Below are 27719 nucleotides of genomic sequence, written 5' to 3'. Positions count from 1 at the left end.
TAACGAGCTGCTTGTTCGGGACAAGAACTAACGGAACCCACGAGTGGGAAGGGAAGGTCTTGCTTCGTGGAAACAGACGGACATGATTGTCGTTTTAATGGGAGTGTGCGGCAGCGGGAAGTAGGTTTGTTATGCTGTAATTTCACCTCTCCTCACTTCATTCCAATTGATCACCAGCTCTCCACAGACCGCCAAGTCCTGAACAATACAGCTGTGAAGGTACTTGGCGGGGGTATAAATCTGTGTGCATTTTTTGTTTTTTTTTACTAATGAAGCCAGTAAAGTTAGACTGAAATGATCGAATCATTGCTGACACATGCGACGTGCTGTTGGCGCCCCCTTCCGTCGATTTTGTTGCCAGTAAGATGGCAGCTCCTGTTGCCAATACTAATCCACTCTGTGCCCTCCCCCCCCCCGACGCATTTCTCTTGATCATCCCCAGCAGAGACACAACAGCTTCATCCAAACCTGTCAATTAAAAAATACACATAAGAAATAAAAATTCATTCATGTTAACCACACTTGTTGCGTGCAGTTAATATCATCTGTTCAAACTGCCAGTTATATTGTGACACATGAACAACTGCATGTAAAGGGAGTGCACTTTATTAAATATCCACATATCACCTGCCTGAAATTCTGTGGGTGACAGATCTGCCATAATTAGGGGTCAGACCATACTGGAAACAGCACGAGAGCACTTTTTATTTGTGAGGTGACTCGAGTGAACAGTTAACCTAAAATTGTTACTGCACCACATATACTTTCTTAGCTGTTACACTCTCATCACACAACTCAGCTTTTCCAGCATTTTTAGTCATACACTTAATATGAAATTATGGTCAGCAGCTTGATTTTGTCACAAGTTGTTTGGATGGGCCCTACCAGTACCCACCAGTAATGACTCAGCCAGAAGTACAATGCATATGGTGCCAACAACAACAATAAAGAACAGCCCAATCAAACCTGCAAGATAAAAAAAGAACAATGAATATGAGTGGGGGCCCCAAACGGGCTTTCTGAAATGTTCAAACAGAAGAGAGGCTCATGCAGGCATTTTGTCGCTAGCACAAATGCATGTTTATTGTCTCGTCTTTGTCATTCCATGACAGGCGCCGTTCTCATCCCTACCACCTTCACCATCACTTCCTGTACCTCTTCATATCTTAAATCATTCTTGAGGCAGATTGAAGACTTAAGTGCCAGCTTAAGTGAAAAATTAAAGAAAATATACTAAGTAATTGCAACACAAACACTGACTTAATCAGTTTTAACGCGAAATGACGCCGACGAAAGAAGGGAAGATGCGGGCCGCTAGGGTGGAGAAAAGAAGAGCTGCTCAGGAAGCAGCAAGTGCATCAACCTCTGCGCAAACGAATCCTAAACATACAGAGAAAGAGTATGAAAACTATGAATGCTCAAGTTAAGTGTATTCACTGCATGTTATCGTGCAGTGCGCCGTTACTGGTGGAGTAATAAAACACAACCTCTATGTTGGCTATTGACCTTTGCAATATGAAATTTTTACACTGCATTGTGAAATAATGAGGGAGTCATGTAATGTGTCATCTCCTGCACTACTAGTTGTGTAATGTGATATTCTTGAGGCAATAGCACAATAGTGTGTCGCCAGCCTTAGGTAACACATCTCCATCAGAGGGTGGTAACCCTAAATAATAATAAAAAAGTCTAACTTGCTATTAGTCAAGAAGGTTTATACCTAGCAGTTCTGTGATAAAGACTGTGTCATAATGCATGCTTAAAACCACACTGGGCACACATTCAGATTTGTTTTGACAGATGGTGCAGCAGATAAAAAGCCCAGGTCAGCAAGTTCAAAATCACCTTTTAGTCCTAATCAGGTTGGTCAAAATCCATTTGTTTGCCAGACATGGTTATACCAATTCAGGCTGGCATTGGGAGTAAGTCCTTGTTGGGCATGCTCACTCTCACAGAGGCAATGCAGTAAAGTGCTACCCAATAAAACTAAGCTTTACTGTGTTCATAATTAATGTTCTTCTGTACTCTTTGTTAGTTGGTAAATTATAAAATTTCAATTTCCCTTTTTCTTAACAATTTAAGAACAAGGCTGAATAAAAAATCCCATGTACAGTTTAGTGTGGTGGAGACTGGTTTTAAGTTCCAGCCTGAACAGAAGATGAAGTGCAGACGTGGAGATGCAAATTAATAGTGATAAGCAAATCACAAAGTTACCAGTACAGATAACCAGTTAACCTGGCAGCAGTTGTATTTACAGTGCTTGTAAAAAGAATTCACTCAGTTAGAACCTTTCACATTTTATTGTCATGTAACATTGAATCACAGAGTATTGAATTTGGCCTTTTTGACACCGATCAACAGAGAAAACTCTTTAATGTGAAACTGAATATAGATCTTCATAAAGTGGTTTAAATTAGTTACAAATATAAAGCACAAAAAATGTTTACAAAAGTATTCACCCCTTCAAGTCAGTCTTTAATAGATGCACCTTTGACAGCCATGACAGCCTTGAGTCTGTGTGGTCAGGTCTTTCTATCAGCTTTGCATATCTGGACACTGCACATTTTTCCCATTCTTCTCTGCAAAACTGCTCAAGCTCTGTCAAGATGCATGGGGACCACAACTGAACAGCCTTTTAAAGTCAAGTCACAAATTCTCAATTGGATTGAGATGTAGAATCTGACTCAGCAACTTGCAGACTTTCCTCCAGGACTTCCCATTATGTTGCTGCACTCATTTGACCTTATACCTTCTAGGGCTTGCTTCAGAGAAACATTCCCACACTGCTGTACTTGACTGTGGGGTTAGTATGTTTTTGATGATATGTAGTGTTAGGCTTATACCAAACATGCTGTTTAGTCTGATGGCCAGAAAGAGCCATTTTAGTCTCATCAGATCATAGAACATTCTTCTAGTTATGTAACTTCAGAGTCTCCTATGTGCCTTCTGCCAAACATTAGCTGACATATTGTCTACGTTTTTTTCTCTTTGTTACTCTCCCTTTAAAGCTGCAACTGTTGAAGCACCTGGGCAGCAGTTGTCATATGCCCAGTCTCTCCAAACTTATCAACTGTAATTTGCATGAGACTCTTGGTGGCCTCCCTCACTTGTCTTCCGTCTTGTCTTATTGTTCAGTTTTTGTGGATGGCCTGCCCTAGGCAGATTTACAGCTGCAACATATTCTTTCCATTTAATGATTGATTTAAGTGTGTGTTTGTATGTCAGAGTGTTCACTCTGCAATGGGATGGCGCCTCGTCAAGGGACTACTGAATAAGCAGATTTGGATGATGGATGGATACTGACTCACCACAAGTGGACCTTCCAGATAAGGTGCATTTATATTATAATCAGTTGAAATCCCATTCAGGTGATCTCCATTTATACTAATTGTATGAATTCTTAAACAAATTGGCTGCAGCAGTGATGATTTAGGTGTTAAAGGGTTGTGAGTACTTATATGATCAATTATTTTGTGTTTTATATTTGTAATTAATTTAGACCATTTTGCAGAGATCTGTTTTCACTTTGACATTAAATAGTATTTTTCTGTTGATCAGTGTCAAAAGAGCCAATTTAAATCCACTATGATTAAATGTCGTATAACAACAAAATGTAAAAACTTCTAAAGGGGTGAATATGTTTTATAGGCGCTGCATGTGAGTTTTAAAGCTGCTCTTATGATGAAATATTTATAAAGAAATACGACTGAACAAAAACACTATAGCTTAAGGAATACTACATCACACTACTTCAAAAGAAGATTCTTCTCAGTATATTTTAGTATGCACTCACAGTAATCACTATTGCAGCATAATGAGAGCAGGAAGAAGACAGCTAAAGTAATGACAACTTCAGTGAGCAGCATGAACTGGCTTCTAATTAAGAAATAGGCTTGATCAAAAAAAGGGCCGCTACTGCTTCCCTAGAGGAAGCGATTTAGTCTGTGGATTATAAATTCCAAGCAACCTCAATTAAACACAACTCTGGAAAGAGGTATAGGAAAATACAACATAATGTTCTAAAACTCACTTAATGCAACTCAGGATTGTGGAAGGCCAGCAGCTATTCTGGTAGCCTTACAGTTAATGCCAGACCATTGCAGAGGCCACTCAAACACAGACACCCAGTCCGGTTTAGAGTGGCCAATTACCTGGACCTGAGCTTCTTTAGAGATTCAATAAAGTGAATTCTGATTCTGATTAATGAGACAATTGCACTGTTTCTGCCATTGCTTTATTTTTTATGGACACAGCCATGTTGAGCTACAGTACCAAAGTTATTACATAGTGTTGGCTGCGCATACCATAATTAATGTAATTGATGTAACAATATAAAATGGGGCACATCAGACACATCATTATGTGAGATTGTGGAAATCCTCAAAAATCATTGTGCGTGTACATGCTATTAATTCTTGTGCTTTAGATCCTCGGGATCCTGACTTTGCTTTTGCAATGATAGGACAGATGTTTGGTTTTGACTTTGGTTTCAGTTAACATTTCCTCTCCTGGTCTTCCACATTTCTCAAACAGCCTTTTCTTGTGCAAGGTGTAACAATTCTACCTCTGCGACACAAATCATAAAATTTTAAACATAGTTAAAATAAGTTTCAACTTTAAAATGACCTGTGTCAGACTTTACGTGTCAAGCCTTACTGCTGAATCAATCGCCTAATCACAATGTAATTCACAGAATTGTTAACAGCACTTTAATCATAACAAACAATGATATACACAATTACATATTTGTATTGCATTTAGTATTAACGACTTGAATTTTCCTCAAGCACCACTCTACAAAATAATTTACAACTTGTTACTTTTTTAATATATATTTTTTCTGTTTTGGTTCTAGGACCACCATTGGCTTATATCTTGCAAATAAGGTAAGTTATACCAATTACTGATTAGCTTAACACAGGTGGTGCAACAAAATGCAGTTTTATAATATTTGTGCCAAAGTGCCATGAGTGATGGCATCACACAACTCCATGTATAAATTTCATAATGTAAACAGGTCATCCTTGTGATCTTGTATGAGAATAAGGTCACTGTCCCACTTGAGGTTGGGAGCATGCACTGATACAAAGTTACCATACAACGAACTACCTGGATTGGGACCCAAGTACAGCGGGTGACACCTCAGCACCACATTGGAACAGTGTGTGTGTGTTTGTTTTTTTTTGTTTTTTTTTACAGTGGTTGGAGTGCCAATCCTGCCACCAACCCCCAAGTTTTCCCTGTAAGTTGGAGGACCTGTTTGCTGGGCTGAATGCAGATTAACGTCATACCCAGGACGAAGCAATTGCAGGTTAAGGGTCTTGCTCAAGGGCCCAATGGAGTAGAGTCACTTCTGGCATTTGCGGGATTCGAACTGGCAACCTTCCAATTCCTAGCCTTAGAGCCACCACTTGCATGTCATAAAAAGGCAACTAAAGAAGAGTGCTGTAAAAGTCGTCTGACACTAACAATGTCTGCTCCAGTACCTTTTTTTTTTTTTTTTTTTTTTAAAGAAGGCAAACAGCCAATCTTAACAACATTGAAAATATCTATTAAAATCAGTAGAGAATGAGAGAGAATATAAATAAGTGTGCAGAAAGGTGTGTAACCGAGGTCTTATGAGCCCATCATTTAGGTGGTGGATGGTCAGAGCACTTCAGGTTATACTGAAGGACATTGCTTTTCATGTTTAAAAAAAGAAATTTAACTTTGTAGTCTACTATCCTAACCTTAATTAATAAGCTGATACTAAATTTCTTAAATTAGTTATTAAAATAGACAAGAAAGAAATCGAAACATAAAAGTGTAAATGTTTGGTTTAAAAAACAAGATCAAAAATACAGCCAATATAGTTATTTGATCATATTATTATTATTGTAAAATGATCATACACATAGACAATAAATCAATTAAATTGTTAGTTGTGCAGATGTGATTCATTAGTACCGCACACACCATCACAGTATCTCAGTAATGTGTGACCTCTTGTGACTTTTGTTTAGCAAGAGTACAACCATCCAGGCTTGGCTCTTGCCTTGCACTTGATACTGACAGGAGAGGTTATACCCCCTGTCGATCCCCCACCATGTCAGAAATGGATTACGTGAGTTCAGAAATGGCATAATAAAGTAGACAGCCAGAGTGACCACACAGTGTTTACATGGTCTCTTTTTTACATGAGGCAGCATAGACAAGGGCCTTTTCTAACCTGTCCAGAAAAGGTCTCAACAAAGACAGCCTGATCCTAAACTCGGCAGGCAGTCTTCATGGGCCAAAAAATGAGATCTGGCTTGAACAGTTCAAAATATACAATTATGCAAAGAAGTAAGTATTCCCCATGAAATGTCAGTCAGTCAGTCAGTCATTTTCCAACCCACTATATCCTAACACAGGGTCACGGGGGTCTGCTGGAGCAAATCCCAGCCAGCACAGGGCGCAAGGCAGGAACAGAGTCCGCATGAAATGGTTTTTCTTTTTTCACAAAAGTGCACATATCGCAATTTGATCTTCATTTAAACTATCCATCCATCCATCCATTTTCCAACCCGCTGAATCCGAACACAGGGTCACGGGGATCTGCTGGAGCCAATCCCAGCCAACACAGGGCAAAAGGCAGGAACCAATCCTGGGCAGGGTGCCAACCCACCGCAGAACACACACAAACACACCCACACACCAAGCACACACTAGGGCCAATTTAGAATCGCCAATCCACCTAACCTGCATGTCTTTGGACTGTGGGAGGAAACCGGAGCGCCTGCAGGAAACCCACGCAGACACAGGGAGAACATGCAAACTCCACGCAGGGAGGACCCGGGAAGCGAACCCGGGTCCCCAGGTCACCCAACTGCAAGGCAGCAGCGCTACCCACTGCGCCACCGTGTCATTTAAACTATCTATATGTAAAATTGATATAACACACATCATGCCACATTTGCATTCCACAGTCCATTGTATAATTTAATTAAACGTAAATGTAAATTTCACATGTGGGAGTCCACCCCTACATTCAACATTACCTAAAATGTCTAAAAGTAAAATCATGAGCCCCAGATCAGGTTCAAATAATTAGAACATCATTTGAGAGGATCTTGTCAGAACCTGTTCTCTTATTTAAACCTCAGACATTTAGCTTGGTTTGCTCTTTGTTGTTGAAGTGTGTATTATCTATAACGAAGAGTAAATCAAAAGAGCTCTTTGAGGCCTTCGAAAAGAAGGATATTGATTCCTACGAGTCTGGAAAGAGATTTAACAAAGATCTCCAAACAATTAGTCTTTTTTCCATTACACTGCACAACAATTTTTTTGAAAAGTCTTGTTTCCTGAAAGGTTTTTGCTGATTGTGACAGGTACCTACTGGGTATGCAAATAATAGTATTGGTTTTACTGCGTCACGTAGGAACTCTGAGAAATAAACATTTATATGTTTATTGACAATAATGTATTTAGTTATGTTTATGTTTCACATAAGCTATTAAATTCAACAGAGTTAAAAGTGTTTTGCTCCTGATTTTCTTTTGTATTCAATGTCTGGTGCATCACGTTGCAGTGTCCAACAGTAGTCAGCAAGCATTGATGGATTCCAGTTGCCCTGGTATCGTTTCTCCATCGTAGCAGTGTCCTGGTGAAACCTTTCACCGTGTTTGTCACTGACAGGACCGAGATTTGTGGGGAAGAAGTCCAAGTGTGAGTGGAGGAAATGAATCTTGAGTGACATGTTGCACTTCATCGTCTTGTATGCTTTGAGAAGTTTGTCTACCAGCTGAATGTAGTTTGGGGCTCTGTAATTGCCCAGAAAATTGTCAACAACGTCTTTGAAGGTTTTTCAGGGAATTTTTTCCGGCCCAACTAACAGATCTTCAAACTGTTTGTCACTCATAACATGTCTGATCTGGGGGCCAACAAAAATGCCCTCTTTGATCTTGGCGTCAGTTATTCTTGGGAACATCTGTCTTAAATAACGAAAACCTTCGCCTTCCTTGTTCAGTGCTTTCACGAAATTCTTCATGTATCCCATTTTTATGTGAAGAGGAGGCAAAAATATCTTTGCTGGGTCAACAAGCAATTCATGTGCCACATTTTTCTGTCCTGGAACTAACTTTTCATGGAGTGGCCAGTTCTGTTGAGTATAGTGCGACTCTTTGGCACAGCTGTCCCATTCACAGATGAAACAACAGTACTTTGTATAGTCAAGCTGCTGTCCTAGTAACAGAGCAACGACTTTAAGATCTCAACAGATATTCCAGTTGTACCTGCTATACTGGACGTGCTTCAGCAACAGTTCCATATTCTCATAGTTTCTTTCACGTGTGTTGCATAGCCAACAGGTATTGAAGGATAAACGTTGCCATTTTGTAGCAGAACAGCTTTCAGGCTTAACATTGACAAATCAATGAAGAGACACCACTCTTCCGGGTTGTGATCACAACCCAAGCCAAGAACAATCCTTCAATGTCACAAGAGAAACAGAGACTGTTGACTTGTGCAAAAAATTTGGTTGTATCATGATGTCGGCCTCGAAACACAGACATTTTCATACCTGGTGACAGCAAACACCACTCCTGCAGTCTCGAACCCAGCAGTTTGGCTTTTGCTTTTGACAGACCCAAATCTCTGACCAAATCGTTCAATTCGGACTGTTTTATCAGATGTGGATCGCCTGATGAGCATGGTTCAAAATCCGGGTCAATGTCACTGTCAGTACCCTGCATTGCAGAGTCTTCATCTGGTTCGTCTAAGGTCCAATCCTCTGGTGGTTTCGGAATTGGAAGACTGTTGCCATGTGGCACAGGTCTCATTGCTGAAGGCAGATTAGGATATTCAATTGACTTCTTGTTTTTGGCAGAGAAACCACACACTTTAGTCAAACCGAAGTAACGGTCCGTCACATGGTCTTTCTGTTCTAGTCATATCATCAGAACAGCAAACGGCATCGTCTTTCGAGTGCCTCTGAGCCAGGCTCTCAGACTGACAGCACATGTCGCACAGCAAATGTGAGGCACCCATTCCTTCTCTTGATCACCAATTGCAGCCGAAATACAGATGGTAAGCTTTCTTCACAAGAGCAGTCATCCAATGTCTCTGAGGCGCAAGTGTATATTCGCCACAGATATAGCAGAATGTATTGCGGCTGTTACGACATTGATGAGACATATCACCTGACACCAAAATGTCTGTAGCATCAAGCTTACTTACTGTTATATTGCTACAGATACTATACTTTACTATACTGATACTATACATACACACTGACTATCTATATTAACCAAATGAGCAGGATCGGTGTATGCAAGCCACCTTTAATAGCATGCTGAGACAGCGTCAAGCTCGTACATTTCCATAATGTTACTGATGTAAACAGTGGCCCATTTGCGTGTAATGTGTGCTTTTTACCAATTAAACAGAAACAGAATGGGTTTGCAAGTCAAAGAATTTACTTTAGACTTGCTTACACATTCTTAACCATATGACCCATTTGCATAACAGCATCAATAGCCATAAAGACATTTTCTGATTACATTTTCTGATTTATAAATACCTTCAATGATGGCAAATTATCTGGACCATGAGATAGCTATGCATCCGAAAATCATGATCATACTGCCACCATACCAGGGAACCAGGGGAGAAATAATCAATTTACAAAATATTCCTGTGAAAGTATAAGCTACCATCCAGGAACATTTTGGCAAACTAAAGTTAAATTTCAGTGTTTTTCCTAAAAGGGTAATGGTTTCTGCTTTGCTGCTCTCCCATGGATCCCATTTTTGTATCTGCAGTACTGGTAGTATTCTCAAGTGTACAGAATGCTGAATTTCTTACTTGAATGTCTGACCCACATGCAACATGTCACCACACTCCAGTTTTGTGAATGTGCTGTTATGAATACTAACATAATGACACTGTCTGGGTTCCTTTGTTAATTATCCCATGAATTTAAAGTGAAATTGGCTGGACATACACTCTGGGGACAATATAACTCTTCTCCCTTTCATAACTGCATATCTGACAGCAGTGTAATGGAGCTCTAGAACCTTAGAAATTTCAAACTAAGATTGCTTAGTGACTTTTTATAGCATTGGACGTGCTTCTACAATCCATGAGTCCACAAGTTCAGTTTATTGATTAGAGACAAAATCTGTAGAATTCGAATAGGACAAGACTTCTCAAATGAACCTTCATTATAAAATAAACATTCACCCAGTGGGCCTTAAGTAACTCAAATCCAACTCCTAGAACAAAAAAGAGAGGAAGAGTAGCAATTACATTTTTTATGAGGGAACAATGGATGTTAATGACATAAGTAAAACACTATGCAAAGATTCACAAATGATGAAAGAGGGTATATGTGTTTTAACAGAATTATTTAATGCAGTACAAAAAAAGATCACAGGAGAGTGTATTCTAGACCCCACTCTGTTTAATAAATACCAGTGGGACACGTATTCTGTACTGCTTAATGATGCCTCTGTGTCTGACAGTAAAATACAGCCTTAGGTAACTGGCACTTGTTTGTAGGTTATCTAAAAGAAATTCAAGGTCTTGAAAAATGCAGGAATGGGCAGATAATTTGTAAGCCAAAAAAGAAGGGCTTCAGCCATCAAATGCGCAAGAGATGTCCCTCTCTCTTTCATAACAGTGGGTGGTTGTTGACTGTGACCACGGCTGTCTGTGAGTGAACCACTTGCCCACCCTGGAAAACCAAGTTACTGTATATTTTCTTTCAGTATTCACTTCTGTATGTTAATGGATTTGCGCTAGAATTACTGTGCCCAAAACTATTAATTATATTATATTTTCAACTTTTGTTTTGTTTTGCAACCATTTCAGTCTTTGTGCATATTAATACTTCAGCTGTCTTGCTAGCTTTTACTACTTCACTCTATTAGGCTCGAGTCACAGTACATGAGGCACAAAAGACAACTAGGAATCAATTATGGCCTCGGAGATTGGCAACATGTTGTATGTTGATTAGTACATGCAACTAAGAATTTCACTGTACTCTGTACAAGTGATGATAATAACCCTGTGAGCCTATTACATGATTTCCTAACAATGTTCATTTAGGTACAGTTCTGAATAAAATGTTATCACAAGGAGTCAGGCAGCTGGAAGTACTTGTCCGGTGGCTGTTGTGTTACACTGCAGTGGTGTGTCATGGAGTCCTCTACTTAACCTTACTTTGCCTAAATTTAGTCAAGGCATTGGGCTCATATTAGTGGAATAGTATTATAAATTAATGGGTTCCAAATTTTTTCTTTTAAAATTTTATGTTAACTATAAGGTATGAGAAACGCAATGCTAGTTTGTAGCAACTGTGTACGATTTGTCTGATACAGTCAACATACATGAATGCAATACAATCAAGTTTATGTTAAGTTGTAAACACTGCAAGAGTCCAGTGATTTAATTAAAACAGTTACCATTTGTGTCTGTAAAGTCCCTTTCACACATGCAGTTTTATTAACAAATAATTTACAGAGGAGGGATAAGAGTAAATGTGAGTCAAAATGGCATGAAAATTGATCTGAAGTTGCAGTGGGCAGCACTTGTGAAAGAGGGAATGTGCCAGCACTGTTGGAAAAGATAACCTGGGCATTTTGCAGTATTTACTGTACTTAGCAAATGTTTTGAGCACTTTAGATAGTTCACAAAATATTAATCTTAAGATGGTTACTTTATTTCTTTTGGAATAGTGTGTTAAGAGCATATTTTATAGTTTCAAACTTTTGCATAAAGTGAAACAATACAATAAGATATTACCACATTCTTAAAGAAAGAACATGTCTGATTTCAGCCTTGCACCTAATGCTACTAGGATAATCCCTAGAGTCTGTGACCCCAAAGTGTGTCTCATTATTCATTATTGAGCTAGATTTTGTGCTTGTTCTCCATGTGTGACTGGGTTTTTCCTCCCATGTCTCACAGCTGTACACATTCACTGGTGTCTAGCCTCGTATGAATGCGTCTCGGTGTACTCTGTCACAGTCTGGCAACTGCCTTATATCCAATATGACTACTCTGAATTGGGGTAAGCACCTTTGAAGATGGATGGATGGGCATAGGCATATAAAATACACAAACAGAAACAGAACACATGTAGAAAGGTGTTTTCACATGACCAGCGGGATGCAGAAATGTATTATAATTTTATACAAACTATGGAATCCGGGATTATGACTCAACAACAGTATAAAAACATCTAAACAACCACACATTTAAACTTTACTTCCTTTTCTGATATACACTGTTTATATAAAAATGCTGATTTGGACTGTGTAAATCTTTATTGAATGCTTAGTATAAATAAATGAACAGTAATTCTTAAAGCAAATCAACAGAATGTGAACATTAATCCATGGCTGTTAAGACTAGTTTGGAGTTTGTAATGTTTAAATGGTGTATTTGATCCATCCCCAAATCCAGAATGAGCACCAAAGAGATCAAATTTCCATAAAAAGGTAAATAACATAAAGAAAAGTGACAAACAAGCAGATCAAGCAAACCTTGTCTTCACCATGGGGCCCAACTTAACAATAACTTTGCACCACTGCATGTCCTGCATGGTGCCTAACTAATTTGCCACCCATAAATGCAGCAAGCCCTTCTGTATCGCCCTTCACACATGCTGATGGCCTTTCTATGGACACTCTCTCTCCCATCATTCTTGTCCTAATGGCAATGTGTCTTTTACTCTACTACGTTTTTTATTTAAACATTCACTGTATTTTTTGATCACACCTCATAGATAGATAGATAGATAGATAGATAGATAGATAGATAGATAGATAGATAGATAGATACAGTGGTGTGAAAAACTATTTGCCCCCTTCCTGATTTCTTATTCTTTTGCATGTTTGTCACACAAAATGTTTCTGATCATCAAACACATTTAACCATTAGTCAAATATAACACAAGTAAACACAAAATGCAGTTTGTAAATGGTGGTTTTTATTATTTAGGGAGAAAAAAAAATCCAAACCTAAATTGGCCTGTGTGACAAAGTAATTGCCCCCTGAACCTAATAACTGGTTGGGCCACCCTTAGCAGCAATAACTGCAATCAAGAGTTTGCGATAACTTGCAATGAGTCTTTTACAGCGCTCTGGAGGAATTTTGGCCCACTCATCTTTGCAAAATTGTTGTAATTCAGCTTTATTTGAGGGTTTTCTAGCATGAACTGCCTTTTTAAGGTCATGCCATAGCATCTCAATTGGATTCAGGTCAGGACTTTGACTAGGCCACTCCAAAGTCTTCATTTTGTTTTTCTTCAGCCATTCAGAGGTGGATTTGCTGGTGTGTTTTGGGTCATTGTCCTGTTACAGCACCCAAGATCGCTTCAGCTTGAGTTGACGAACAGATGGCCGGACATTCTCCTTCAGGATTTTTTGGTAGACAGTAGAATTCATGGTTCCATCTATCACAGCAAGCCTTCCAGGTCCTGAAGCAGCAAAACAACCCCAGACCATCACACTACCACCACCATATTTTACTGTTGGTATGATGTTCTTTTTCTGAAATGCTGTGTTCCTTTTACGCCAGATGTAATGGGACATTTGCCTTCCAAAAAGTTCAACTTTTGTCTCATCAGTCCACAAGGTATTTTCCCAAAAGTCTTGGCAATCATTGAGATGTTTCTTAGCAAAATTGAGACGAGCCCTAATGTTCTTTTTGCTTAACAGTGGTTTGCGTCTTGGAAATCTTTCATGCAGGCCGTTTTTGCCCAGTCTCTTTCCTATGGTGGAGTCGTGAACACTGACCTTAATTGAGGCAAGTGAGGCCTGCAGTTCTTTAGACGTTGTCCTGGGGTCTTTTGTGACCTCTCGGATGAGTCGTCTCTGCGCTCTTGGGGTAATTTTGGTCGGCCGGCCACTCCTGGGAAGGTTCACCACTGTTCCATGTTTTTGCCATTTGTGGATAATGGCTCTCACTGTGGTTCGCTGGAGTCCCAAAGCTTTAGAAATGGCTTTATAACCTTTACCAGACTGATAGATCTCAATTACTTCTGTTCTCATTTGTTCCTGAATTTCTTTGGATCTTGGCATGATGTCTAGCTTTTGAGGTGCTTTTGGTCTACTTCTCTGTGTCAGGCAGCTCCTATTTAAGTGATTTCTTGATTGAAACAGGTGTGGCAGTAATCAGGCCTGGGGGTGGCTACGGAAATTGAACTCAGGTGTGATACACCACAGTTAGGTTATTTTTTAACAAGGGGGGCAATTACTTTTTCACACAGGGCCATGTAGGTTTGGATTTTTTTTCTCCCTAAATAATAAAAAACATCATTTAAAAACTGCATTCTGTGTTTACTTGTGTTATATTTGACTAATGGTTAAATGTGTTTGATGATCAGAAACATTTTGTGTGACAAACATGCAAAAGAGTAAGAAATCAGGAAGGGGGCAAATAGTTTTTCACACCACTGTAGGTAGATAGATAGATAGATAGATAGATAGATAGATAGATAGATAGATAGATAGATAGATAGATAAATTATATTTGTCCTAATGGGGCATTTAGCTTTTATTGAAGCTTAAGAAATAGTACATTGAAATAGCAAATCAAACAACAATTAAAAATATACACAAGAATAACAAAAACAAAGTCTGACTTGGCTAAAGAGAGGAGTTTAGTTACAATGAGGCTCTAAAAAAACTTGTTAACATAGGTATGACAGAGCTCTGGTAGTTTCTTGACAAACTTTTACTGAATAATTCTTTTATTAAATGTATTAAATGCTAGTGTGTTACAGAGAAGATGCGAGTATTGTTCACAATGGCCATCAGTTTTGTCCTCATTCTGTCCTCCAGTGCTATCTAAGGGGGTCGAGAGTGCGTTTCATAACTGAGCCTGCCTTTTTAATTAGCTTGTTGATTTGGTGTGCCTTTCTTAAAATTATGTTACTACCCCTGGTGCACCACAGTGCAGGAAATCACCCTGGCCATCACAGAATTGTAGAACACATAAAGGATGTCACTACCCATATTGCAGGAACGCAGTCTCCTAAGATAAAGAGAGTCTGCTCTGTCCTTTCTTATATAGATCCTCTATTGTTACTAGAGCAACTTGGCTTGTCATTGCCATGTACCCCAAATTTCTTGTAGCAGTTTATGTGTAAAATCCATATCCATCCCAGGTTTATAGAGTTGTCAAGTATTAGTACTAACCACTGTGCCGCTTTGCCAAGCCATACAACACTCAGTAAATATGAGAGGGCTCAGTTTGTAATATTCTCATTTAGAGATTCTGCATAAATAATAGGAGTGCAGAATGTGCAGGGTTTCATTTGATATGCCTGCCTGTCTAGTGCTCTGATCTTAATCCTATTAAAATGTTTTGAGCTTAGTTTGACAAGAGAAAAAGAGTGGCATCACTTTAAATATAGACCAGGAGATGACAAGGGCTGAATGGAAAAGGAGAGGATGATCCAAAGCAGCTGGGGCTGCTGGAGTTAGAATGTCAGAAAAACATCCTCTGACACATTTTGGTTTGATGTTCATTAACACCAATGGTTTACTGAAGATTTCGTTTTAAGATGACCTTGTATTTGCATGGGATTAATCATAGGAAAAATGTTATCTATTTACTAATTCAATCTGTAATGTCATTTAATAGAAGTAAAAAAAAAAAAAAAAAAAAAAAAGGAACCCTCTGAAATGCTAACTAATGACCGTTCCATCCTTTGAACAAAACTTCACACTCTGCCTTATGCCTCATTTCAGCTCTTAGTTTGTATGACCAGTGTCCGATTTCAGTTCCTCAGAGGTTTACTCAAGAGTTTTGTCATTGATGTTAGTATGCATGTCTGCTCATTTTATATGTTTCTTTCAGTTTTATTGTATGTCAAATGTTGGTGTTTGATTTTTTTTTTCCAACAATCAGCACAGGCATGTGTAAACTACAAGGACATTTGACTGAGGCCTTGCAGATTAACAATATTTAGTTGTAACCTACATTAATCTTCTTCTGAAGTTTGTCCAACTTTCATGTGGGATTGCTTCATTGGATCAGCCTCCTCCACATTTGTCTGTTGTATACTTCCTTGCCTGACACCCCTTTGTCCCTTGGATCCTCCTTCACACAATCCATTCCCTTTCTCTTCGGTCGTCCTCGTCTTCTCCATCCTGACTCTTCTTCCCCGCATTGTTTACCTCTCTTCTCATGACTTGCCCATACCACTTTATCCTTCTTTACCTATTTTCTTTGAGATTTCCTCTAACTGTACCTCTCTCATTCCTGATGTTATCAAGCTTTGTTATTCCATACCTCCCTCACAACATCCTCACTTCTGTAGCATCCAGTTTCCTTTCTTGCACCTTTTTAACTGTCCACTTTTCTAATCCATAAAACAGTGCTGGTCTGACCAATTTTATACAACTTACCCTTCATTCTTACACTAATTTTAGGTCACATAACACTCCGCATATCTTTTTCCAACATAATTGGATTCTATGGCTTTCTTCTAGATCCCACTCTCTATCCTCTCTTATCCCGAGATATTTGAACTTTTCCTCCATCTTAAGCCTTTCTCCCTGGAGGTTAATTAGAATAGCCCTCTTGTTGTTTCTTAGATCTCAATTAAATAATTAATACCCTAAATAAATAACTTATATATGTGATTTTATTATAGGGAAGAAAAATAAACCATCATAACGTTCTCTCTTTTATTTCTGAGTATTTATTTATTTTTTATTTCACCTATTTTTTTCACAAGAAATCTACATTTGTGGTTTATTCAACACGCCATGTTAAGTGTTTATATATATATATATATATATATATATATATATTATATATACAGTACTGTGCAAAAGTTTTAGTCAGGTGTGAAAAAATGCTGTAAACACAGAATGCTTTCAAAAATGGAAGTGTTAATCATTTATTTTCAACAATCAATAAAATGCAGTGAATGAACAAGAGAGAAATCTAAATCAAATCAATATTTGGTGTGACCACCCTTTGCCTTCAGAACAGCATCAATTCTTCTAGGTACACTTGCACACAGTTTTTGAAGGAACTTGGCTGGTAGGTTGTTCCAAACATCTTGGAGAACTAACCACAGATCTTCTGTGGATGTAGGCTTCCTCACATCCTTCTGTCTCTTCATGTAATCCCAGAAACACTCGATGATGTTGAGATCAGGGCTCTGTGGGGGCCATACCATCACTTCCAGGACTTCTTGTTCTTCTTTACACTGAAGATAGTTCTTAATGACTTTGGCTGTATGTTTGGGGTCGTTGTCCTGCTGCAGAATAAATTGGGGGCCAATCATACGCCTCCCTGATGGTATTGCATGATGGATAAGTATCTGCCTGTATTTCTCAGCATTGAGAACACCATTAATCCTGACCAAATCTCCAACTCCATTTGTAGAAATGCAGCCCCAAACGTTCAAGGAACCTCCACCATGCTTCACTGTTGCCTGCAGAAACTCATTATTGTACCGCTCTCTAGCCCTTCGACGAACAAACTGCATTCTGGTACAGCCAAATATTTCAAACTTTGACTCATCAGTCCAGAGCACCTGTTGCCATTTTTCTGCACCCCAGTCCCTATGTTTTTGTGCATACTTGAGTTGCTTGGCCTTGTTTCCACGTCGCAGGTATGGCTTTTTGGCTGCAACTCTTCCATGAAGACAACTTCTGGCCAGACTTCTCCGGACAGTAGATGGGTGTACCTGGGTCCTGCCAGTTCTGAGCTGATGGCACTGCTGGACGTCTTCCGATTTCGAAGGGTAATAAGCTTGATGTGTCTTTCATCTGCTCCACTAAGTTTCCTTGGCCGACCACTGCATCTACGATCCTTAACGTTGCCCGTTTCTTTGTGCTTCTTCAAAAGAGCTTGAACAGCACATCTTGAAACCCCAGTCTGCTTTGAAATCTTTGTCTGGGAGAGACCTTGCTGATGCAGTAGAACTACCTTGTGTCTTGTTGCTGTGCTCAATCTTGCCATGACATGAAACTGTCTTCCACAACCTCAACTTGGTAGCAGAGTTTGGCTGTTCCTCACCCAGTTTTAAGCCTCCTACACAACTGTTTCTGTTTCAGTTAATGACTGTATTTCAACCTACGTGTGACATTGATGATCATTAGCACCTGTTTGGTATAACTGGTTGATCATACACCTATTTATAATCCTACAAAATCCCTGACTTTGTGCAAGTGTACCTATAAGAATTGATGCTGGTTTGAAGGCAAAAGGTGGTAACACCAAATATTGATTTGATTTAGATTTTTCTTTTGTTCGCTCACTTTGCATTTTGTAAATTGATAACAATAAACAATCATTATTTATATTTCTAAAAGCATTCTTTGTTTACAGCATTTTTTCACACCTGCCTAAAACTTTTGCACAGTACTTTATATTTTTCAAGTTATATTATTTTGTGCTTATGCAACACCATCTAGACATCATGTGACCCCATCTAGCCACATCAGTGATACAGCGGTTTTGAGTCAATTGTCCAATTACTTTTGAGCCCCTGAAATGAAGGGATTGTGTTAAAAAAATGCTTTAGTTGCCTCACATTTTTATGCAATCGTTTTGTTCACCCCACTGAATTAAAGCTGAAAGTCTGCACTTCAACTGCATCTGAGTTGTTTCATTTAAAATTCACTGTGGTAATGTACAGAACCAAAATTAGAAAAAAGTTGTCTCTGTCCAAATATTTATGGACCTAACTGTATGCCTAGTTGCTCTCTTCTGGACTCTTCTACCACTGGTGTGTTGTTTCTGTAATAAGAAGATCAAATCCAAACACAGTACTCCAGGTGAAGCCTCACTAGTGAGATATAAAGCTTAAAGGAATACTCCACCTAAAATATTCTATTTTTTATGTTACTTGCCACATTTTTGCCTCATATTTGTAGAGACATTAAACATATTTCAGATAGCAGAAGTTGCATTCTACATTTTATTCAAGAATCATAACTCGATTTAGGACATCTAACTACATTACTTCAGTTTTCATGGGCTTTCCATTATGTTTAGAGGCAATTACTCCTTACATATTGAGGAGATCCGCCCTGGGCACAGACAGGCAGACACCGATGGTTCAAATCCACACACACGTTTATTATACATTGTCCAACTATTTACAGTGTACCACGCACAACCCAGGGCCCCTGCACCACACACTCTCAAGTCCGGGCTCTCAACAGTCCTTTCTTGCCTTCCTTCACCGCCTTCACTCCTCTCCTCTCCTCCAAGCTCTGTCCTCTTCCACCCGACTCCAGCTGACGAATGGAGGGAGGCGGCCCCTTTTATGTTGACCCGGACGTGCTCCAGGTGCCTCCTGATGAGCTTCCAGCAGCACTTCCTGGTGTGGCGGAAGTGCTGACATCCAGGGCTTCATAGGCATCTGGGCAACCCCTGGTGGTGACCACGGGCCCCTATAGGGTTGAGCTTCCATGCTCTGTTCCCATGGTCCCCATACCAACCAGGGTGGCTGCCCTCTCGTGGTCCGGAGGAGGCGTAGTCCCCCTCCCAGTCCTTCCAGGCGTCCCTGCTGGGTACCGCCCCCAGCCACCCGCCACAATATAAAGTAACAAACGTTTAGCAATTTGGTTTTGTCTCTTATTTTTTCATTAACAAATTCCATAAAAAACATTATTTCATCTTACTATATTATTTTGTAAGTGTCTTTACAAATATTGCAACATGCATCTATGGCATCCTTTTATTTGCGTGGAATAACTTCAAATGTTTCATATTTTTTTTAATCTGTCTTTTATAGCTTGGATGGACATTTCATGATGCTGACGACTATCATCCCCAAGACAACAAACTGAAAATGGCTAACGGAGTACCATTAAATGATCAGGTAAATTAGATGAAGCAGAATAAACTGTGCAGAACACAGAAACACTGAACACTTATTAACCTGCAACTAAGAACTGTAAGACGTCCTGGAACTCTCGGGTTCCTGGACTTGCACTGGAAACAGAGGCCTGTCTCAGCAGGGTCAGAATCACAGTTGGAACAAAGTCATGTATGCAGGCCAAATACAAGTCTGGGAGATATGAGAGGAAAGCTAGATTACCAAGACACAAATCTATGTGGACACAGAAAGAAAATGCAAACACCACAATGACAGCAACCACACAGTAACTGAACCTAAGAGTCTAAGAGCTGTGAAACAGCAACACTAAATATTGCAGCACCCCATACTAGCAATAATCCATATTTATTTCATATTAAACGTTAGCATTACCATTTTTCTTATACTTCTTAAATGTTATACCTTTGTGTGGGTTTGGCAGCCTTGATGAGTCTCCTCCATCTTTGCCTATCCTCTAAGTCCTACACTCTTAACTCCCTCTCCTTCCTCAGCAACTCCTCGACCTTCTCCCTGTGACAGATTTTCTAACAGAATCTCTGTCTCCCTCTCGTTTCCCCTACCACATGCCCATACCATCTCAATCAAGCTTTTCTAACTTTCTTACTGATCTATACCATTCCCACACTTCTCCTGACCTCTTCATTCCTCAGTCTTGCCTTCAGTAAGACACACAAAGGCCACATCAGCATTCTCATTTCAGTTTCTCTTCCTCTCATTTCATTATTTAGAGATATAGTTGTCATTTATAAGTAAATTTCAGATGCAATTATCTATACATCCTTGTAAATGATGTTACATTACACAACTTCTGTTTGGTGGGGATGTCAAACTTGATGATTGTAGTTGCTGCTAGAAGATGTCACATTGCACGATTAGTTTCACAGGGTATGTCATATTTAGATACTTCCAGCACTGTTTCAAATCAAGTATCACAAGTTCACCCCTTTTTTCTGGCAGCCAATAACATGCTGCTTGACAGATTTGGTAACTGTGTGAAGGAATTACTTGAGGATATCTTGAAGACACTTTACGATATTCTTAATCAATGTAAGTAATGAGCTGTGGCTCCACCACTTGTCTTTCCCTATGCCCACCCCTCACCACAGTAAGTGAAAACATTATCAAGAGGAAACTATACCTCGTATTTGTGCACATCTAAGAAGCTTCAACATTCATTGGTGCCAATATAATCGTGGCTTACTGCTACAAACATAAGTCGATGTCCTCGATAAATTGCCAACCACTATGTCATTCTTGCGTCCTAATCATCCTCTGCCCCTTATTGGCTGACTATCTCTCTCACCCCTTAACAACATAATAGCTAATGTGTGACGAACATACTGGCACAAGAAATGACTACCATCACATCTTTTAGGTGGATGCTGCAAACTGGTAGTGGTTGAAGTGGTTCTCTACTTTATATGTAAAGCTCTTTGACTATATAAATGTGTTAATAATAATATTATTACTGTTATTATTAGCTACTTAAGGTAAGAAAAACAAATGTTTTGAGGTAAGTTGAAGTTTCCAGAGTGTCAGATGGCTGAATATGGAAGGACCAGAGGAGAGAGTACTTACAGGACAGTTTCTCCTCCAGACCTTCCATAATCAGGGCGTCCCGGCTGGGTAAGGGCCCCAACTCTCCACAACACCAGGTAAAGTACTTACACTCACAAGTCACGACACCACTGTGGGGCAACATATTGATTAACACATGCAAATAAAAATTTCACTGCACTCTGTAACCGATAATTTATTGATCCTGTAAACTATATAAAACATCTTGATTTGGCAGTGACTAAAATATAGGCAGCCTAGTGGCTTGTTGGTCATAACTGTTCCCTTTTATGCCCTTTGTTGTCCATGGTGTTGAACCCAAAGATGTACGTTTTAGGTTAACTGGTGATTCTGAATTAGCCCTGTGTACATAAAAGTGTGGACGTGTATATGAATAAGCTGTGCAACTGAACAATCCACCTTTAGGGTGCTTCTAGAATAGACTGTTCATGTGACCAAGAATTTGTATATCATGTTTGAGAAATTTATGTTGTGTTACAATTATAAGATGTCTACGTAATACAGGCATCTTATTTAGCAATGTACTGGACGAAAAGATGCAAGAGGTCTCAAATGATAATTTAGCTTGTCATACTAAAGATTATACAATTAAAAGCTAATAAGGTACAAAAGATATAAAAGCACAAATATAACAATAGCTTTGTGAAAAAGTGCAGTGCTTAATTCTGCCTTTAAACTGCAATTGAATAGTGTTTCTGGGATGATAATAAAAGAAATTTTACTTTTTCAACAGGATAGAATCCCTTGGCTCCTTGTTTTACAGAACATAATGGTTAGGTGAGTACAGTGTTGTTTCGCTTTCTTTTTTTTTTTTTTGAAATACAACTGTCCTTTTCCTGATGTTTATTATTCAGTCATTTCTTTGTCCCTCTATATCACCTTAGCAAACTATAATAAAGATCGTTACCAATCATTATTAGTAGTGATAATCAGCCTTTGATAAAATCAGTTTATATACTATGTCACAAATGTTTTCTTTTTTGTAAATACAAGGGTGGCACAGTTAGTGTTGACAACACAAAGTGCTCAACACCAGTCTGATTCCTGCCTAGAGTGCCTGTTGTGCAGAGTTTGCCTATTTTTCGTTTATTGATGCAGCATTCCACTCCTAGTCAGAAGACATGCTCTTACGCTTATGTCACATTACATGACTTCTATTTGGCGGGTATGTCATGCTTGACGACCTCAGTATGTCAATTTATATGACTAGAAATCATTGGGCAAATCAAACTAACTGCTTGCATGATGATTTTCCAGCCCAGTTTCACAATTCAAACATATTGATGTGATTACATATAAAGTCACAGTTCAGAATAGTGAGTTTTGGTTATTTACAAAAGCAGTCTTCAATATGGCTTGTTTTCATCACCACATACCTAGTTAAGCAAGTCCAGGGTTGCGAGAGGTTGGTGTTCACCCCGGCTACATTGAGCACACAGCACTGGATGCATTTCTACGCACGTCCATACTTAATCATAACAGGTCCAATTTATAGAGTTAGCCGTTAAACTGAACAAGCATGTCTTTTCCATTTTTTCAAAGAAAGCCAGGATGTCTAGAGGAAAAAGCAGGCTTGATTTTGGATGGCTGATACTTTATCGTCATGCCAGGGAGTTGCCAGGAATCTGTTGTACCGAAACAGCCATGGTACAGTATTAATCACATCCATACCTTGCAGTATAAACAACACCTAATATCAAGGTGATATTACATGCCTTAATAATTCAATTAATATCACCTTTTTTGTCACAACATTTATTAGTAGTCTTGAGCTGCTCCATTTGTGTAAGTGAAAGCTGGGGGGAGTTTTGTGTTAGATGTGTATGAAAAGGGCCACAAGCAAAATATGCAGAAGGCAAGTGGACCATGTTTTGAAGTTAAATTACAGAGAAGTATGCTTAATGATTAGTATCATTCAATATTAACTGTCATAAAAGTTCAGTCAATACTGTGCTTACAGTTTGGCATTTAGCTAAAATAACAATAGACAGTGTAAGCATGCTACATCGTCCCTTTGAGTAAATGATCATGTTCTCCTGGCTACTCTGCACCCCACCTGGTTAGATAGCTAAAGTAGTGGACTGATGGTGTTTTTATCTTATATGACACTCAGATAATTCATATGAAGGTTCCCTGTTAAAACTAATAATAATCTTCTGTGATTAAATGCAGGGAAATGCATTCTGGGAATCATGCTGTGTTAGCCTGTTCAGCTTTGAAGAAAGCCTACCGGCGCATATTACTCCAAGGGTCAGTGGCTCTGCATGGAACCTCAGTGGAGGAAGCCAGCACACCAAAAGACATCCTGTTTGTTTATCTTCATGCATCAGATGAGCTCATTTCTCTGCGACTTGCCAAACGAAAGGGACACTTTATGGCTGAAAGTTTAGTGCCGTCCCAGTTTGCTGTGCTGGAACCGCCCACATCCCCAGAGCACTTCATCACCGTGGACACGGAGAAGAGCATAGCAGACATTGTGGCTGAGATTGAAAAAGCACTGCCTGCCGATTTGTAACCATGGAAACTGTCTGCTCATCCATCCGACATCACAACACAGTTCTGTGGGGCCTTTCCTGAAATGGAGGGACATGAGACCTGAGGCCCTTCTAGTTCTTGAGCAGCTAAACTGAAGTCATGGTTGTCGAGTACAGGAAAAGGTCACCAAGTGTTTATATTAAATAAGAGTGGGGTGTAAGTTCTTCAAGCTCTCCATTACCATTTCCTTTTGAAGTTAAACAAAAGGTGCAGTTAACACAGCCTCAGGACTAAACAGCTTTTCTATTCAGTATATTGCAAACAGGCTACTTAGGAAATTATGACATGAAAACCATGTTCTACTGTTTATATATTACCTTGAAAAAACACTTCTTCTTTTAGACAAGTAATTCAAAACATTACATTCTCAAACCCATTTTGTCTAATTGAGCATCACAGGGGACCACAGCCTATCCCGGCAGCCCTAGACAGGATGCCAGTCCACTATTAGGTGGAGTGATGGCTCTGAGGCTAGGGATCTGCACTGGCAATCGGAAGGTTGCCGGTTCGAATCCCGTAAATGCCAAAAGGGGACTCTGCTCTGTTGGGTCCTTGAGCAAGGCCCTTAACCTGCAATCGCGAAGCGCTCTGAGTAGTGAGAAAAGCGCAATATAAAGAATTATTAGGGCACACTTACACAACCTTGGCCATTTCAGGATCATTAGTTAACCATACCTGCATGGCTTTGGGGATATGGGAGGAGAACAAAAGCAGACACTGAATAAAATGCACACTCCTCAAGAACACTGATGGGATGGTAAATTCAAATTCAAGATGCTGGATCTGTGGGACCCCCCCTCCCCCAACAAAACACAGAGATGTCCTCCAGTGCGGCTCAATTTAATTTATTTTCAATAATGTCTGATAACATTATATTGTCATTTGCTTCCTGATCATTTATTGTATTAACTATATCAGTGCTGACTGGAATGAAGGAAAATTGGTTTGAAATTTCACATTATTTAAATGAACCCAACTGAAATATTGACATAATAAAACAGCATGCCAAGATAAAGTTTGCAAAAGCCGTGAAGTTGTATTGGTTTGATGAAAAATCCTCCTTCCACTTAGACCTGACACTTTGCAATTCTACCTAGATGCCTAATTTTTCTGGTGCAAGTCTCTAACCCGCTGTGCTGTGAATGTGTACAGTGGTTGTTATAATGCCACTCACATTGCTAAGCACTGGGAAGACCACCAAATGCAGAACACTTAGTATATACATGGCAGAGTTTGTGTTCTTACTGAATTGGTAACTAGGCAGGAAAGTGAGTGGATGGTACAAAAAAAAATAAATAAATTGTCGCCTCTTATTTCACATGTACTTATTCAAATGCCTTATTTAACTTGCTCCATCCTCAACTACCTTTGCCATGTCTGAACTACCTTAAAAGCAATGGCTAAAAACATAATATTTAGCATGTGCAAAAAAATGATTTGAAAAAGATTTAACAGGCTTGAAATTTAGGAATGGTCAGCAAGGCATACTCAGGCACATACCAGGGCCACCGAGAGTCACCAGTTAATCCAAAACTAGACATCGTTGTGATATGGGAGAAAAAAAAAACTCTGGACCAGGATTTGAGCTGTGAGGCAACAACACGAGCCGCTACAACACTGTGACGCCTCCTCTACAAAAATATTACATGAAAATAAATAATACACATCAAAATAATCAAATTAGCCTTTGTATTGACAAAAAACATTTAAAAATTCCAATGTAATATTTCCTTACAGTTAGGGTTGGGGTAGATTTTCAAAGAGGATAATCCATTACACACTACTAATTAATTCTCTCCAACTTTAATGGGATTACTTTGCTCCTTACCTTCTGGAAAGTCATGCAGTGCTGCAAAATTCAACGTCCAAGTCAAAACAGTCACATATGCAGTGCAAATCAGGCAGGGGGTGTGGATCAGGTAGTCACACTTGAGTCCTCAAATGTTCTCTGAAATGGAATGCCTGCTCATTTATGACATTTAGATATTTTTGTTTAGAAACATGTGATGCAAATAACAGAATTCTACTTAAGTTAGTAACTATATTGTGATTACAAGATTTAAACCGTAATAAATTGCATTGCTTCATTAGTGGGAAATGTAAATTAGAACACAGTAAATGGTTGCATAGTTCTGCGTTACCCCAACTCTGCTTCCAATAATTCATTTTCAAAACTTTACTCAATTAAATTATTTATCCATGGATTTACCTAACTTCTGTAGAAGTCAAAGCCCACCTCAGCAGGGCTGGGTGCCACTTTATTAAAGGGCATCCACACCCAGACACTTCTGATATGGGGTGGGGGCTCAACCATTAGCCTAACATGCACATATTAAGGATGTGATAGGAAACCTGGAGTAGCACAAATCAAACACTGAACAGAGAATGTGCAAACGCCAATGACAATCACCTGAACAGAATAGTCATTCTGTGTGTGTCATCCTCATCTTGATCAATCGAGCCAAACATACAAACATAATCCATTACAACTTATGGAGGTTTTCAAAAAGCTTCTAAATACATACCAAAAATTAAGCTAGTGATCAAACTAAAAAGTGTAAATTCTACGTGCAGTGGGTAGATGAATGCAAAATTGGCTTAAACACCAGGAATAAGCGGGTATAGTGAGAGGAACAGGTTCAGAATTTGGTAATGTAAAAAGCAGTGCTCCTCAGTGTTGGAGTTTTATATATATGACACAAATATAGAAGTGAGGTATGGTTTGTGTATTTGTAGCTACAACTCCCAAAGGCAGAAAATGAGTCACGGCTATTTTTTTTATTCCTAAGCTTTCGACAACCTACTAGGTATCACCATCACAGGAATCATTGGGAATATATAGCAAATGGGGGGGGGGGGGGGGGGGGGGTGTTAATATGATGGTATTCAGAGGGAGTTGGTCATACAGTCTTTTTTTATTATTTGGATGTTTTTCTTTTTAAGTGTATGCGGAGTTCATGTCCAAATGTCTGTTAATGACATTTTTGTTTGATAGCCACGATTCAGCCAGCCTTCTGACACTTTTTTAGCCCTGAATCTTACTTGCACCATGTCCCAGTTACACATGTGTCCAGTTGAACTTGTACTATACTTGTGTATATATCAGAGACTGTGGGTCTTTCCTTCTGACAACATTGCGATGTTCTTGAATATGTGTTACACAAGTGTTTTAGATGTTTGTCCCACATATATAGTTAGGCATGTACTGCATGGTATACTGTGGACTAAATTCCATGTCTCTGATGCAGATTTCCTGCTTTTTGGATTAAAAAGAACTGTCCACAGAGACTTAGCCACATGGAGCAGCGCAGAGCAACACAAACCTTAGAGTTCTCCAAGAGCCAGAGATATTAATAGAGAAAGATTTATTACTGCATCCATCACATTATTACCTTATTGTTTTCCTATGGCCCTTGGCCATAAGTAAGAATCGCCTCAACTCAGCAAGGACACAGGGACACACATGAAATGCAAACTGGTTAAAGCTAAACTTCCCAGATCCTAGGTCCACTGCAAGACACCCTCACTGTATACACACCACATTCACACACTCGCATCAGGCTAATTCAAGGTCTTTAATCTATTGAACTTGCACGTCTTTGGGATGGGACAAGAAAAAGAAGTTTGCCTTTTTCTTTCATGTCCACACATGCACAAACTATACACAGTCAGTGACCAGGCTGTGACACAAACCCAGAATGCTATGAGGTGGCACCACAAAAAAAATCTGCCATCATGGCAACAAATTCACCCATTCAATAGTTGCATG

At 39.2% G+C, this 27719-nt stretch overlaps 1 protein-coding gene across 1 annotated transcript; it reads left to right on the top strand.

The window, feature by feature from the left end:
• On the top strand, nucleotides 1-26776 carry LOC114652186 (probable gluconokinase). The gene is made up of 5 exons (XM_028802429.2): nucleotides 1-120; nucleotides 4856-4886; nucleotides 19733-19819; nucleotides 22149-22192; nucleotides 23588-26776. Exons 1-5 carry the CDS (start codon nucleotides 83-85, stop codon nucleotides 23928-23930), a joined length of 543 nt encoding a protein of 180 aa, XP_028658262.1. The 5' UTR covers nucleotides 1-82; the 3' UTR covers nucleotides 23931-26776.
• Nucleotides 26777-27719: the final 943 nt, after the last annotated feature.

The sequence above is a fragment of the Erpetoichthys calabaricus genome, chromosome 5 (genome assembly GCF_900747795.2).
Source record: "Erpetoichthys calabaricus chromosome 5, fErpCal1.3, whole genome shotgun sequence".
Lineage (NCBI taxonomy): Eukaryota > Metazoa > Chordata > Cladistia > Polypteriformes > Polypteridae > Erpetoichthys > Erpetoichthys calabaricus.
The sequence above is the reverse complement of the archived record's forward strand: the minus strand, read 5'-3'. Positions and strand labels throughout refer to the sequence as shown.

What these genes read in the sequence shown, in the direction of transcription:
- LOC114652186 (XM_028802429.2), top strand. Translation starts at nt 83, where the DNA reads ATGATTGTCGTTTTAATGGGAGTGTGCGGCAGCGGGAA. An exon ending in GGAGTGTGCGGCAGCGGGAA is followed by an intron (nt 121 to 4,855) that starts GTAGGTTTGTTA and finishes TTTTGGTTCTAG; the next exon opens with GACCACCATTGGCTTATATC. An exon ending in TTACAGAACATAATGGTTAG is followed by an intron (nt 22,193 to 23,587) that starts GTGAGTACAGTG and finishes GATTAAATGCAG; the next exon opens with GGAAATGCATTCTGGGAATC.